At 35.7% G+C, this 16,225-nt stretch overlaps 1 protein-coding gene across 1 annotated transcript in view; it reads right to left on the bottom strand.

Moving 5' to 3' along the window:
- Positions 1-16,225, bottom strand: part of OTOG (otogelin) — a 109,486-nt gene that overhangs the window by 37,271 nt on the left and 55,990 nt on the right. Inside the window, exons 26-33 of the mRNA XM_035550201.1 lie at positions 16,048-16,182; positions 14,840-14,986; positions 14,091-14,210; positions 13,150-13,266; positions 11,543-11,699; positions 10,443-10,469; positions 6,865-7,023; positions 4,416-4,694 (exon numbers count right to left, since the gene is read on the bottom strand). Coding sequence (XP_035406094.1) covers positions 4,416-4,694; positions 6,865-7,023; positions 10,443-10,469; positions 11,543-11,699; positions 13,150-13,266; positions 14,091-14,210; positions 14,840-14,986; positions 16,048-16,182 — 1,141 coding nt within the window. The remainder of the gene's footprint in view (positions 1-4,415; positions 4,695-6,864; positions 7,024-10,442; positions 10,470-11,542; positions 11,700-13,149; positions 13,267-14,090; positions 14,211-14,839; positions 14,987-16,047; positions 16,183-16,225) is intronic.

Genomic DNA, 16,225 nt, shown 5'->3' with positions numbered 1-16,225 from the left:
TTCTGTTGAGTCACAATTACCTTTCTTAGTACCTTGGCCACTTTGTGCGTATTGACAATACCTACTGGTCACAAGTCCATCCTGCCATTTTTTATATTGACTTCTACCGCACAAGAACAACATTTGCCATTGTCAGAATAATTTCTTGCTATGTTCAAAAAAAAAATCTATTTACTTAAAAAGAAAAAAAAAAAAGTTTAATTGTACTGACTTCAATAGAAGGTTGTATTTAAAATAAAGGTTTTTAAAACTATGAAAAAATAAAAGTATTTAAACTTTCCTTCTCATCTTGTACCTTTTTATTCTGTTACTTTTCCCAAAGATTTCAAACAATTTAGAAGGAAGAAAAAAATTCTTTAGAATTCACTCTATTTATAACAGCAGCAAAACTCTGCTTAGTAACTCAGATTGCCTATCTCCTCAGTTACAAGTTTAGTAACATGAAATACTATCTACCCACTTAACACATACAAACTACCAACAAACTCTGCCCATGACTTTCAAGTTTCTGCAATGAGAAATATAAGCAAGTATCACTGAAAAGAATGAACTTTGTGCCTAGCCAAAACATCACTGAAAGCAAAATATAATTATCTACCTTTCAAATACTTTAGCTTTAGTTTACTATTATGCTGGTGGATGAATATAATCCTGTTAACGTAACTATCTAATCTCCTCCTATTTATTCACTCAAAAGCAGGAGGTCAAACATTTGTCTTTGTGGTATAAATGGGAAAGATGTTATAATTCTCCAGGAACCTCAGTTTAATTCCAAGAGCTACTCAGCAGATGTGTTTAGGGACATACCCGGAATTTGCAGGTAGAACAGCAGGTGCTCAGCATTATCCAGTCCCAAGCCCTAGGTCATGATATTTGGGACTGGCAAAGCATACAAGCTCAAATTAAACTTAAGAGCAATTCAGCGTAAGTAAAAGAGGGCATTTAAAAAAAAAAAAAAGAATTCTATTGATGGAAATGGGTATGAGTAAACTGAAGGTAACTAGTCAACTATATCATGTACAAATCTGACTAAAGACGTAAGAGACTTTTGTAAAAAAAAATAAAGAATTTTATTTTCAGTTTTGCACTATGTTTCTGTACCATATTATATCTGTATAAGATACATACACTGAAAACAAGCAAAATGCCCTGTATCAAACATTGATAAATACCTCTGTGTGCAGTGTGCATATGTCTACTGCATCTTGAGATTTTAATTTTATCTGAAAATTCTATCTGAGACAGCCCTTACACTTAGAGCAAGTTAGTTTTTTTAAGCACATAGCTAACCTTATTAAGAACTTCACCACAGGATTTACATAGTGCAAGTTACTTACATTTTTATAGTATATATAATATTAACCCACAGTGATATTGAAAGAGTAACACATCTTATGATAATTCTGTGAATGGTAAAGGCAACCAGCTTCAGAACATGATTTTTTAAAAAAAAAGTAAGGAAACTGTAGCTATATCCATAAAAAGATCAATTCCTTACTTCCTCTAATTTCTCAATGATTTCAAATGTGAATTTGAAACTTGACATCTCTGTCTCTATTGTTCTGGTCAGACTAAGTGTATTCTTTCAACTGAATGCATAACAAAGCAACCTACTGGCAGTAAAAATTCCTGCAAAGAATGTAAAATCTATTTTCTTGTGACTATAAATATTTCCTTGTTACCATACGTACTCTAGATACTCAAATTCAGCTATCAACTCAAACCCCCAAATGTTTGTGGGAACAGGAGAGCAAACAAATCTAACTATAATGAAACAACTCAATTTAAAAACTGAGGTGACTATTCATGGAAATACTTCACAGTATTAGCCCATCCTATCTGTGTAATTTATAGTCAACGTATTTGAATGTGACAATATTTATTGCTATGAAACTGGAAAAAGTGACTCGTCAGCTGACTTTAAACAACCACGTATCTATTGCTGTGGTGATCAGGTCATTTAAAATTCTTCCTTTTGAATGTGCGTCACAGAGCATGAAGAAGTCTCATGAGGAACTTTCTGGCCAAGGGGATTTACTGGGCCTATTATTCTGCTCCCGATATTTATCCTCTGATTCCGCAGGAATAGCTGTTCCCGGTTCAAGAGTTTCTGATCTAATATGCAAAGCATTTACAACAGTCAGCAGGAAATCCAATATGCTTTTGCCTGTGCTCTCTGGAGCTGGTGTAACTTTTCCATTAACTTAAACAAATGCTGCTGTATTTTTAGACCGTGTAATTACCCTACATCAGCAGGCTGGGCCTTGTGAAAGTACACTGGAGAAAGATTCGAGCCCTGTGTTTCTCTGCTTATAAAACTCTGAAACCCAAGCCCTCGGATGTGGTGATTAATGAAATGCCTCTAGATAATTTGATCTGATCCCACTTGCTGAGGTAAATTGTTTTAGTTTTCCATTGGCATAGATAGGATTTTTTGGTATAATGACTGGAAGGTAAAGACTTCACACTTGAAAAGACGTACCACCCTGTGTTAATGGATGACCACTGAGAATTGGAACATGTTTTAACCTTCTTCATTCCTTCCTCAAAGACAAAAGACTAAGGAGATATTTTTGTTATGTCCAAAAAAAGTTCTTTGCCTGAAATACTGTATGAACACCCTGGTAACAGCATTAGCTCTGTAATTCTGCTGTTCAAAAACCTCAACAGCTCTGCAATTACCAGCATTTGTCAAGGGGCAACAGGCATTTGGCAATGACAAAATCTGTCATTTTTTCTGAAGTTGGAGTGTGCCAGTCAACAGCTGCATTAGGCTGTCATCATAATGCACCACAAAACATCAGCAGATTCACAATGCTAACATTAACACTTTAATTCAATGTTTTGATAACAAGAAGCTCCACGAGGCATACAGTTGGCCTCTTCTGTCACAGAAGTCAACGCCTGCTTCAGATTTGACTATGCCAAGAGATTCAAAACGGTCACTATAAAACATGGCCAGGCCATGCTTCGTCTGTCACAATATCACGTTTTCTTTTTTTGCTTGTAAAACAAAATTTTGGTTTCAGAGAATGAAGAACTGGTTTATGAAAATTGTGTTACCAAGAATACCTATTAAAACACTTTTGCTACACCAATAAATGAGGTACCAATATATTTAAAGTTACAGCACAGTACAAAGTATTAGAACATAAAAATAATAACACTTCTAGTGATTTGGGAATTTTATATACTGCACAAAGGCCAGTAGGTTTCAGCAATTAGTAGTTGTCACTGAGGTTCATAATAAAGTCACATAGATGCATTAGAAGTATCTGATATATCAAGACAAACTGATAATGCAATAAATCATTAAATAAATCATTAACTAATAAAGCAAATGATAGTTTCATGATCAATCTGCTTTCTTTTATTTTACAGTCCAATATAACTTCTTGTATCTCATTCCTGATCTGTAAGGCCATCTTCATTTCAGCACATGGCTCTCGAGTTTGAGAGTATGTGAAAAGAGTTATTTCCTGTTATTTGTTTCTGTTACTAATCTAAATGAGACAGAGTTTGATTAATTATGGACTTTTTAATGCATGGTGTTTGTCACCAGTCCTTATGGCAGCAGATTCTACATCCTACAGTGTCCTAAGAAAATTGCCAACATTTATGTTCCTTACATCTCTGTGGAATGTGACTACCGTTAGGGAACAGGAATCTCTCAAGAAGGTAGAAACAGCCTCACAGCAGTCTACATTGCATAATCAGAAGCTGCAACTGTCCAAGAAACTTTAGAGAAACAGACATCTGGATCCCCAAGAACAGGCATCTATCACCACTTACATGGCACCTGAAACACTAGGGGATAACATCACAGAAGGCACAGCCTCTGTGAGTGGGTACATGGATAAGGTCAAGGTGTTTTTCAGGTGAAACAAGGTTTGAGAGGTGTAATCTATAGGCATGTCCTTAGCACTGGATAGCATGACTTATAAGGCCTCAAAGCTTACAATGAGAATGCACTGTACAGAAAACACAGTCAGAAGGAAGGGAAGAGAAAACATCATCCATAGACCTTAACTTATAGACACACATTCAGTTTTTTTTCTATTCCTTTTGTGAATCCATTATTCATCAGCACGAATTTTCCTTAAGAATTTCCTCACAACCCACAAAGCAAGTATTGCACAGAAACTTTGCTATAGTCTATGCATTTCCAAAACCAGTTGGCAAATACAGTGAAGTTGTGTGGGTATTTAATGGCTTGTGACAAGAAAACAGAATCTCTTCCTTACTACAAAGCTCAAAGAAGATTTTGAGCCTGTCACAAACAAATTATCCACAGCTTCCAGTGATGCTGGGGAGAAGTAAGAAATGTAGTCACCTCTGAAAATATCAGTACCAGTTAGCTTATATTTCCATGGGGAACAAACTGATGTTCATAAAATACAACTTTAATTACCTACCTACTAGTTTAAAAAGGATTGACAGTCTGAATTCCTCTGAATGATGGTACTTCAGAAGCTCAACTGAAGATGCAGAAATGTGGATGAAGTATCCTGGTTTTGCAAATGATTCAAAGGAACTGTAACCAGAAAGCCATGTATTCTTGTGAATAACAAATGTCGATTTGTTGTGAAACTCTTCGCTTTTTTCCCATTTAGAAAGAACGAGGGTATTGTTGGAGGACAACTGAAGAAAATAGTTAGGTCTCTCAGCTGTTTCAAATGAAACCAAGTTGGAATCTGAAAAAGACACACAGAACTCATTTATATGCCATAACATACTAAAGTCACTCTGATGTAACATACTGCTATCAGTAGCATGGGCAATGAAAACTGGCAATGGCCTTATCAGTGAAAATGCCCTGAATCTTTTAAGAAAATATAATTATATATGGATTTTAGAGTCCTAGATTCTGATGAACACTTGGTTTTCCAAATACACTACACATTAAAACAGGATTACAAGCAGATTAGGACATTTGCCTACACCAGGACAAAGGAATATAGCCCAGCAGTCAATTAGAACTTCAGTTTACAGCCTTTGCTAACCATTTATTTAATAAAAATGTAAACTTCACCTAATTAGCTTTGCAAGTTATGCTTGCTATGAGGAATTGATAGCTCAAGAGCTCAGCTTTTCATTAAAAATAAATTACAAAAATGTATTTTGCATTCAGCTTACAGATTTATGTATTCATTTCTAAGCAGTCAGCTCTCCAGCCCTTCCCCCAAGAAGGTTTACAGCAAAGTCTGTTTTTTTGGCAAATGTATCCACATGATACCTTACCCTTAAAACAGTACTGCTGATTTCAAGCAAGCCCCTGTACGATCAATTGCAGAGAGGCAGATTTTGAGCCTGTTATAGGCATCTGTTTCTTACAAAATTACTTCATTCTGTTTTGCTGTAAACTCTTCTATTCTGTTGAAAAAAGCCATTAAACTACTGTAAAATCAACTAACCCTCCAGACCTGGATAGCATTTCTTGGAAGAAAAAAAAAAAAACGCACAGAAAACAAATGATCTCTATTAAACAGATACTCTACCAGGTTCTTTTATAACACGTACGGAAGATCAGCTTGGTTTTTGAGCATAAAAAATTTGACTTATTTGAAAAACATAGTTGCACTTGTATCTTTTTAATAATTGCCCGTAGCAAGTAGCTATTTGTTAAGTAATGACAGACACTCAGTATGATTTGTAATACCTGCCATACAGCCAATCAGTTTCAAGATCTAATACCTGCCATACAGCCAATCAGTTTCAAGATCCAAAATTTTCAGTGTCTATGATTTGTCTGAAATTGATGAAACATATCCATTTTTCTGAGGTAGTGAAGAACCAACAGCAAAGATACATAAATGAAGACATGGGTATGAAAAATACAGCATTGATTTTACAAACTCCTCCATGGCCAAATGATGAAACACCATTCTCTTAAATTGAACTATAAGGCACAAATTCCACTTGCCAGGTTCAATCTTAAGACAAAGATTTTATACAGGACTAGAACAGTAGGACTGACCTTCCCTTTCCAAACCTAAAATGAATGCAATGTACAAGTCTCAAAACTATGACTAATACAAGCAATCTGGCCCTGGATATTCTGTTACATGAGTTCTTGTGTCAGTTCTATAGACAACAGTTACATGCTTCTCAGTTTTTCAACTGACCCCTACCCCTTGTTTTTTTTTTTTGATTACACAAAGACAGCCACCTTCAGGCTGTCCAAAGACATGATCAGTAGACTATAAGCAGTAAAATTATATTGAGGCTTCAGTGCTCTGTGGGCGGTAAAATTGGGTATGAAGACAGCTATAGCATTTAATCAATGTCACAAAGTGCCGAATATGTTCTTGTAAGTCTTCTCAACCTGTCTAAAGGTGTGCAAGACTTATTCTGTCTGCTGAATAAACAACAGATTCTTTCACTGGGAAACCTAATTCAGGACAGGAAGACACATTCACAGCACACACCTTCAGCTCAAGTTGGAGCCAATGGCCGTCTCTGTACAAGACAATAAGTGATGGTGGCAGACTGAGTGAATTAGAGAATACTTTTCATATATCACCTCTTTCCCATTCTCTTCCATGTCCCAGTTCTGCCTGGGGAAAGGTGGAAGGAGCAACACGTATCTGAAGCACTGGGCTACAATACTTGTTTGGGGGCTTCTGAAGGTTGGGGTTAGGGAAGGATTGTTAGTTTTTCAACTAAAAGTATCTGTTTCTAAAGCTAACATCATGTAATTAACACCAGCCAAATCAAAACTTTGGCAGTCAACATTAAGGTGCAGAATCAGCTGACATGGAGAGAAAAGATTTTTTGACCCAGGTCTGTAATTAGACATAGGCTAGTATTCAAGGAGAGAATGTGCTCTGCCTTACTTAAGCCTGTACATTACAGGGACTTTACCGTGTGATTTGGGTTTATAAAGTCCTGAAGTAAGCATAAAGCTCACTGCATGTCCATCTTCTTCTCTCACAGGGAAAACAAAACCATCCACCAGTTTCACTGCCAGTACAAATTCCCCACCCAAGTAGCTGACCAGTTTGTATGGGCCCTTTCCCAGAGCTGTGGAGAAAAAAAAAGCCAGAATTACCTTTCATGCCAAATATCACACATGCTTGAGTTCTACATAACAATACAGCACATGAAGAGAAATACATCTCTCTACTCTGAAAACTCTAGGTGCTACATGCTAAACTGTAATGACAACCAAAACAAAGTCACACTCTTTTAGAAAATACCCGTTCTCAAAACTATACAAATTACCTAGACTCAGGACTGAAGAGTTGATTCAAGACTCAAGACTTGAAGACTCAAGACTTTTAGACTCAAAACTTGAGACCTGAAGACTCAAGACTTCTCAAGACTCACCATTAGCTTCTCCTTTTTCTCCTTCTCATCCACTTCACTTTCTAAGTTAACTGAGTCATCCGTTAATTGATTTAGAAGTAAACAGTGTTCTACAGACCATCCTGTGATGTAAATTGTTTATTTGTATGTCTCTACCAATTCTTGCTATTATTTAAAACCAATTTTATTAGTGTCCACAGTGTGAGGCATTTTGCAGGAAAGAGTTTGTTGCTGTCAAATATCAAAGAACTCCTTGAACAAAAAGCTTGACATGAGTCAGCAGTGCGCACTTGCAGCCCAGAAGGCCAACTGCAGCCTGGGCTGCATCAAAAGAGGAGTGACCAGCAGGTCAAGGGAAGTGTTTGTCCCCTCTACTCTGCCCTTTTGAGACCCCACTTGGAGTGCTGCATCCAGGTCTGGGGCCCCCAGCACAGGAAGAATGTGGAGCTCTTGGAACGGGTCCAGAGGAGGGTCACTAAAATGATGGCTGGAGCACCTCTCCTATGAAGAAAGGCTGGGAGAATTGGGGCTGTTTAGCCTAAAGAAGAGAAGACTCTGGGGTGACTTTATTGCAGTTTTTCAGTACTTAAATGTGGCTTATAAAAAAGATGGTGAGCAACTTTTTACTCAATCAGATAATGACAGGACAAGGGGGAATGGTTTTAAACTAAAAGAGGGGAGATTTAGATTAGAGGTTAGGAGGAAACTCTTCACTCAGAGGGTGATGAGGCACTGCAACAGGCTGCCCAGAGAAGCTGTGGATGCCCCATCCCTGAAGATGTTCAAGGTCAGATTGGATGAGGCTCTGGGCAACCTGATCTAGTGGATGGCATCCCTGCCTATGGCAGGGGGGATGGAACTAGATGATCTTTAAGGTCCCTTCCAAGCTGAGCCATTCTATGATTCTATGATAACACTGGGAAGCATGACAGGAAGAAATCAGCATTGCAAGTAAAGGAAAGGGCAAATTTTACCTATAAGTAAAAAAGACAAAAGCATGTGAGGTTATCATTTCACAAATCTCACAATGCCACACTCCTTCAGTTAGTTCCAAGTTTACAGTATTTTGAAATGATTTTTGTAAACTCCTCTGTTAAAACCAGTCATTTTAGACCACACTTGTGCAATTTATCGCACTACTGTTTTACCCACAAACCAGGACATGGCAAGCATCCATCTAAGTTAGACGTCTCCTAGAACTTCTCAGCTGATAGTTGCAGTTAATACCATTGACCCTCAAAATCTGTTCAAACAGGTTAAAAATATGAACTGCAATTTGCAGCTTGCTCTTGTATTCTGTCTCTCCCTACTCTTAAAAGATATTATGAGTTTTGAAATGCTAAGGAAGCTGCACGTGGTATGAACATGTGGCCCATTAGGACACAAGCCCATGCATACATAAACGTGTACAGTGATATTTGGTTACCTTTAGTGCAGGGAGCTGAAAATTATTTTTAAAATTACTTAAAACATATATTATTCTGGATACGTTAATATAAAGTTAATTTAAAATTTAAGTTTTAGATCTCTATTCTGTTCAAAACTTGAGAAAAAGCTACCACCTGAGAATTTCCCCTTATCAAAGACAAAAGCTCCTGCTTCTAGATTCATGAAAAAAAGAGTTACAAAAAATTACATAGACAAAACCTCTCTCTAAAAGAGTTTCTTAACCTTCCTGTCTCCAAAACTAAGTAATTTTTGGCAATGCTACTGCATTTGAGGTAGAGAAGAAATTTTTTAGCGCAATAATTTTTTTTTCCCACTGGCAGCTCTGGAACATCCTATGTTGAGTATTTATGAGCTGGATTAGCAAACAGTGGGAAGATGAGAAGAAAGAAATACATGTTAAGCATGTTTATCATAAACTTTTCCAATGTACAACCCTCCAGTATTCCAAATAATTTGTCAGTGAGAATTCAGCAACAAATAAAAATAATACCACACTTCAGAAGTGTATGTTATCATCCAGCTTCACTACTAGCACACGCTACTGCCACAGATGTTAGAGGCACTGCCATTTCCATCTGTTACAACTGCAAGATTACCTCGTCTCAGACTGTATTTCATTTATAAAACAGAACAGAACAGAAACTTAAAACTGCAATCATCTCCTATTCAACTGAACTTTATTTAAATTAATTTAACAGCTTAAATAATGATTTAGCTAAAATTCCACTGCATTATCAACTTGAACCTACTAAAATCTTTTCAACAGTATATGTATCAGAAACGGTAACTGCTTGGCCAGGTAGCTTGGGGCTGATATGTTGCATAAGTCTCTCCTAACTTAGACTCAGTTCTTCTCCAAGATCTTTTTTGGAGTAAGCTGCTGCAATATGGAGTCTAATAGAAGACCAGAATATCCTGATAGACATGCTTCTATGTGAGCATGATAAAAAGAGCTATAGAATAAATAGCCGCAGTCCTGATCATTCCTTGTATCAGGCTGGCTTGCAGTGCTTACATCTATGCCATGTCTAACAATGCAGACACTCTCAATATAACTTTAAAATAGTCTGCATAGAGATTCCAGTGCTACCACAGTAGTACAGAAGCACAAACTGTATCCAGTACAAATTAACCACTGAAGTTTTACTCAAGCACCTTGTATCATTTTTGCACCTCTCTCTGAGATCCATCATAATACACCAGCAATACTTGTTGCTCAGGAATTTAAAGCTAAGTCAGGAATACCTAAATAGATAGTTCAACATTTAGTCACAAAAAGTTGAGTTATATTAATAACTAGCTCTCTCTTGTGGCTGCACAGGGGATGACCATTGGTTTAACAGAAACAACAGGTATCAAGTTTTTGACTGCAGTATGCCTTAAGCAAGGAGTGCCACTAGTACTATGGGGCTGAATATTCTATTAATTACTTAATTGTTATCCATAAACACAGAGCAACTGAGATAAACAGACATGGGAAAGACCCATGATCTACATTAAAAGGATCATGAAATTAAAAGCCTTTGGAAAAGCAAAATTAATGGGTAAAACAGATTATTTGTTACTTTAATAATATATCATTTGCAACTGTTTTCATCAACACAGTATTTTCAAACAAAATACTACGAGTAATATAAAGAAACCAAATATTCTATATTCTTATTATCAGCTCCTTTAGGACTTACCTTTGTTGAAATATTCACAATCATAAGCTAAAAAATAGAAAGAAAAGAAAGAGCAATTGCACACATTCTGCAGATAAACAGGTTTTCCATTACCCTTTATTTATTGAGTTGTAAATCATCTATTTGGCCAAGCTAGATCACACATAAGCATTTATTCAAACATTTATTATTGCTAAATATTTATTTCACTACACTGATTTAAATAAAACATTACTTTCTATCAGAAATCCTAAGCTTACGTATCTATAGCTGGCTTTTTGCGACCTCTAGTGGCTAAGGCTAAACTTTGCTGTCTTTTCACGCTCACTTTAAAACACACGCATGCATCATTTCTATCAAAAATTGAGTAATCCTCTTGCTCTACAACAAATTTCATGTGACTCTCAGAAAGCTGCATATTCTCTCTGTGCCACTGCAAAGCCAGAAAGATGGTTGTTTGTTTCCTTCCAGTCTTTCTTTCTTGCCCTCTTCCATTACATCTTCGCAGAAATGACTGTTTTGTGTTAGGCATTTGCACCAGGTGCCATAGAAAAATGTCTCAGATTTTTATTTATTTTTTTTACAACCTCTCAGCACTGCTGAATGGGGATAGTAAGGTAATTACAAAATCCTGCTTAAAATCGTTTATTTTATTTTTTTTTTTCCTTCGGAAGACTTATCTTCCACATTTGTGCTGGGGGCAGCACTAAGGCACAGCTATGTTTCCTGGACTCTGTTAATAGTGCAGCCCTCCTGAAGATGAAAATTACATGAACTATTAGCTGCAAAAGTTCAGTTTGAGGAATGTCCTGCATGCCATATCCTAATATCCATTTACCATGACCTCTCTGTTCACATCATGGGACAAGGAAGAAAAGCTAGAAGTGCATCACCCACCAATATGGAAAGAAATATGCAATCCAGCTAGACAAAAATGAGCATGGAGATCAGTGAGAGGCACACACTCATCTTTCTACCCCACAGCCACTCATGCTGTAGCTCTGCTAATTTGTCTTAAGAGTTTCATTCCTGGTTTTAGGGAACTCAGTGTGTTTGATTTTTCAATAAGGGTCTCATGAATACAGTGGCAGCCACTGGCCATGCTTGTTAAGTAAACTTACGACAAACTCTAGGGGACCTCCAGTCTACAGAAACTCCATGCTGGCAGCACTGATGGGCATATGCTGACACACTTGTACAGAAACACTCACAGTCACCTCCTTGGTTACAACCACATGTATCTGTCAAGCAGTTTGCGTAAAACCAGGTGACGTCAATCTGGAAATATAAATATCACTAATTAAAAATATTCATACAGGCACTGGCAACAATCAGCACAAAGCTGCAATTCCTTCAAAATTTAACAAATAAGACTTCTATTAAAGATTTTAACTTACAAGTCTTCTTGAAATACAAGAAAAACTGTATTAGAACGTATCATAAAATCTTGTATAGTACCCAGTAATAATTAAATCAAAGACCCACTACAAACATGCAGGCTGAGATGTTAATGTGAGCTCATTTTGCATGGCTTTGTAGTATTTAAACCATAATAAACTATACAGAAGCTTATGAAATAAGAGAAACTCTTTCTAAACTGACCACAAATAAATATATCCCAGAAGTGTTAATAAAGCTAGATACACGTAAAATGTAAGAACTAATAAAATAGATGGAAAACTTTTCCCATGAGAGTGGTTCATTCTCTTCATGTAATTAGGCAATTTTATGGGACAGCTTGTGATTTTCCCCTGATTACTCTGAAGTCTTGTCTTAAGGGAAAAAATTTCAAAGAAAACTGTCAATGTTAATTTCTTTATTGAACTGTTATACATTCTACATGGATTTACACTTAAATATTTATAGTCATGAGGAACACAACTGATACCTTTTACAGTGAACTAAACCAATGTTTCATTAATACAACTTTAACATTGCCTTCCATTTTCCTCCAAAATAATATTGTACAAAACAACCCTGCAAGATTCCTTGTTGTCTTTCATGAAGAATCTCCTTTCTCCCTAGGAACCCCTTTGACACTTACAGTTTCTACACTATGCACAGAGTTTCAACACCTGAACATCTTGGGATACGTCACTCTCCATATAACACCTAGCCCTGGAAATCAGCTCCCCCCATTCTTGAACTGAGCCTGAGCCTGTTGACTGTCTGAGCAAGTTGCACGGTTTTTTTACTTAGGTGGTTGTCTGAGTGAGGAGATGTATGCAGTTTTTTTCTAGGAATGAGTTCTTCACATATAATACTGCCTAGAAGAAGCTATGAATTTATTTAAACATGCCTTAAAAATGTGCATGTTATGTAATACACTTGAGCAAACTAAAGCGAGTTGTCACAATTACGCAAATTTTTGTGCTTAGAATGAAAAAAAAAGGTAATACAAATCGGGTATAATCTTGTCTCCACTAATTGTAAAGGTGACTAATAGTACTAACCACATTTTAAAAATCTAAACAGTGCCGAAGTGGTATTATATGGCACTAACAAATGGCTTACTGTCTAAGTTAGCTAAGTGCAGATAGTCCTTGTTACAGGCCCAGTTAAACATTCCCATTTTAGAATCAGGATAAGTATGGGTTAGACTTTCTTCATGTCCTCTTTTGCTACAGTAGTAAAAATTACTCTGTTATGGAAGACATGAGATGAAGAGTAAGGTTATCACTACTGAGATGTTCACTTTCACATCTTTTTACATGTGACCCCAACTCACCACTGGATGGCAAGCTTCAAATGCTTCACTTAACAGTATTCCACATTCCTTCTTGGCAAATGGCTCTCTAAGTGGATTCAAACTGCATGGATTTCGAATGTCAGAGCTGTCAACACACTTAACAAGAAAGCAAAATGAAGGGGAGAAACTTGTTTCATTAGAACGTTTGAACTTACAAAATACAGTTTTGTGTGTTTTTTGTTTTTTGTTTTTGGTTTTTTTTTATTATTTATTTTAAGAAATGTAAAGCACAAAAAATGCATCATTTGAGAAACTTAAGAGAGAATAAGATATGGAATTAAAAGGGTATGCTAATCAGCAGAAATGAAAAACACATAGTTTCATTTGTCTGACAGCAGCAGGAAAACACATATACACTTACAGCTTTAAAAAAGGTTGCTACAAAGTCTGAATCTGTAGTCTTTACTTACCTGAGCGGTCAGTTTAAATAAATAGCAAAGATCATTTAAATAACTTTCATTAGAAGGGTCAGAAATCAGGTCTTTTTACGCTAGCTATGATGAATTTATTTTGCAAGATATTCTAAGTAACAACTTCAGAATTCATGTACATTTCATAACATACTGCTTCCCTATTCAAACATCAATATTCATTATTCATGTAAAATATACATTTATATAGATAATGGATTTCAAACTATATTTGCTGATCTGTTACTTAAATAATGGTTACGTTGAATAACTGTGGAACTGTTTATTTTATGTTTTCTCTACAACACAGTACTGTTTAGAAACAAAGGCAATTACTTTGTTCTGCTTAATGGATTATGATATCTCTAAGAACCATATATATACTGTCTTTTGCATTGCTGCCTAATTGAGACTTTGTTGAATGAATGTCTTAATTTATTCTAGATATGTTGTATGATGAAACTACATCATATATAAATCTACTATCAAATACATTATTTTTCCAAGTACCTCTACAGCTGTCCAGCTGTTTCCAAATTCTTGTGAGTTTGTTAGTTCAAAATTATCTGGAGTCCTCAATTCATTTATTGTTTTCAAATCAAAATTTCCACATAATCCAGTCAATTCACCCTGAAACAACAAAAAACAACAAACATATTTCTTTCTACAAGATATAAAACACTACCAGTCACAACTGCTTTCAAAAGTTGCTTCATACATGTCCGTCTTCTGTTGTTCCATTATAAATTTGTCAGGATTCAATCCTTTTCAGCTGAATTTCTGCCAAAAAAGTTCAGCTGTTTGTGATAATAAAATTGTGAAAGATACTTTATTTTGACATCAGTATTATTCCCTTTAAACTATGTATCTCTAAGTCTTTGAGAAGAGAGCTGATCTTTTGTTCAGAGAAGTGACCTGCTTGCTAGGAATTTGTTTTTTCACATTTCAGCAAAACACCACCTGCTCCAGTCACACAGGGAATGAGTAATGTAGGAGAATGTTGCCCCAGGAGGTTTATTTCTGCTGTTATAGAAGTTAGACAGTAAACAGTGAATAGGGGGGAAAAGAGATTGTAAATGAGAATGATTAATTTAATTGACAAGGTAGTTGAATACCTTTCTTCTTGACGCTGCTATTGAGTTCCTACAGGCTTCATGACATATTGTCTGTTCTCTGAACAACGATGACATAAATTTACTTAATAAGACTTACACAAATATTTCAAAGAAATGGCATTAAGAGTGTTGACTTCCACTTACCTGCCACTGATGACCCATCTGTACGTGAACTGTTGTTCTCTGATCCCAAAGAACAGTGATGTGCTCATCAGGCAAATGAACAACAGTGAAAAACCCAGCTTTCCATAACTGTATTTTTTGTAATTTGTCCATGTAACTAGATGAGCTCTATTCAAAATAAAACAAGATAGCTTATAATGTAAATAATGTCTCCACAAAATTTTCACTTGATAGGAACATGTAAGTAAAACGAATAACACAAATGGTTCTTAGACAGAAGTCCCAAAACTGAAAAAAGACCACACAGGAATCAATGTTTAACCAAAAGTGGTCTGGATTTTGACTGTGAACAGTGTTGGATTTTTATGAATTTATTATTTTAAAAGTTGATTTTATATCAAATTTACAGTGAGTAATGACAATTAAGATAAAAATGTTAATGGTTCATCAGGGAGGTATAAAATTCACTTAGGTATACAGCACTGCATTCAGAAGGTCTTAGCCAGCTGCTTTTTTGAATATGTATAAGTATAGGTGTGCATGGAGCATCCTCTTGAAATAAGTGATTGTCTAAATATGCACAAAGACTGCCATCTTCCTTACATAAAGCATTTTTACCTGCATACAATATCATTCAGATGCCAAATTATTTGTAGCACAGACTAAGATGTCTGTTTTAATTACAAAATACCTCACACAAAGACACACCACTTTCTTTGTGTAGCTGGTTTGTAAACTATCAGTAGTATTACTTATTATTACTTATTATTACTTATTATACTTATTATTACTAAAATTACTATAAATACTAAAGATTACAGCAACACAGTTTGCAGTTTGGCCATAACAAAAATTAAATTTTTGTTTTGGAGCATATACCAGGAACTGCAATTTAATTTTTTGCTGAAGTATAAGAATATTCCTTCTATACAACTATACTCCAGAACTAATTAAAATCTTAGTTCTAGTGGAATTAATAGCAAGACACCCACTGACTTCAAAATGTCTGTATTTTTCCATAGACGCATCGAGGCTAAACAGAAGAATTACAATTGTCTAGCATTTTCATGAAATATAGCCAAGATTTTGTTTAAGGTTTACATTCAACAATACAGGTTTGATAAGCATTCACTGTGAAGATATTTACACCTTGGCTACATAAAAGAAAGAAAAAATACTCAGAGAGGTACATATTCTGCCTTTTAGCGGTATTAAAGACTGACACTTACTGGATTCCCAGTTTCATCATCAAATATTAGAAAAGATTTTCCAACATTAATGAAAATGTGTTTTCTGCAGATGATTCCAGTATTAAAACAGTTAATATTCTCTATAATAACTGAGAAACTGGTTGAAGAAGTACCCTGCAAAGAAAAAAAAAATAGGCACTTTTAAATATACTAATAT

The sequence above is a fragment of the Cygnus atratus genome, chromosome 5 (genome assembly GCF_013377495.2).
Source record: "Cygnus atratus isolate AKBS03 ecotype Queensland, Australia chromosome 5, CAtr_DNAZoo_HiC_assembly, whole genome shotgun sequence".
In the NCBI taxonomy this organism is placed as follows: domain Eukaryota; kingdom Metazoa; phylum Chordata; class Aves; order Anseriformes; family Anatidae; genus Cygnus; species Cygnus atratus.
Note: the sequence above shows the minus strand (reverse complement) of the source record. Positions and strands in the feature narration are given on the sequence as shown.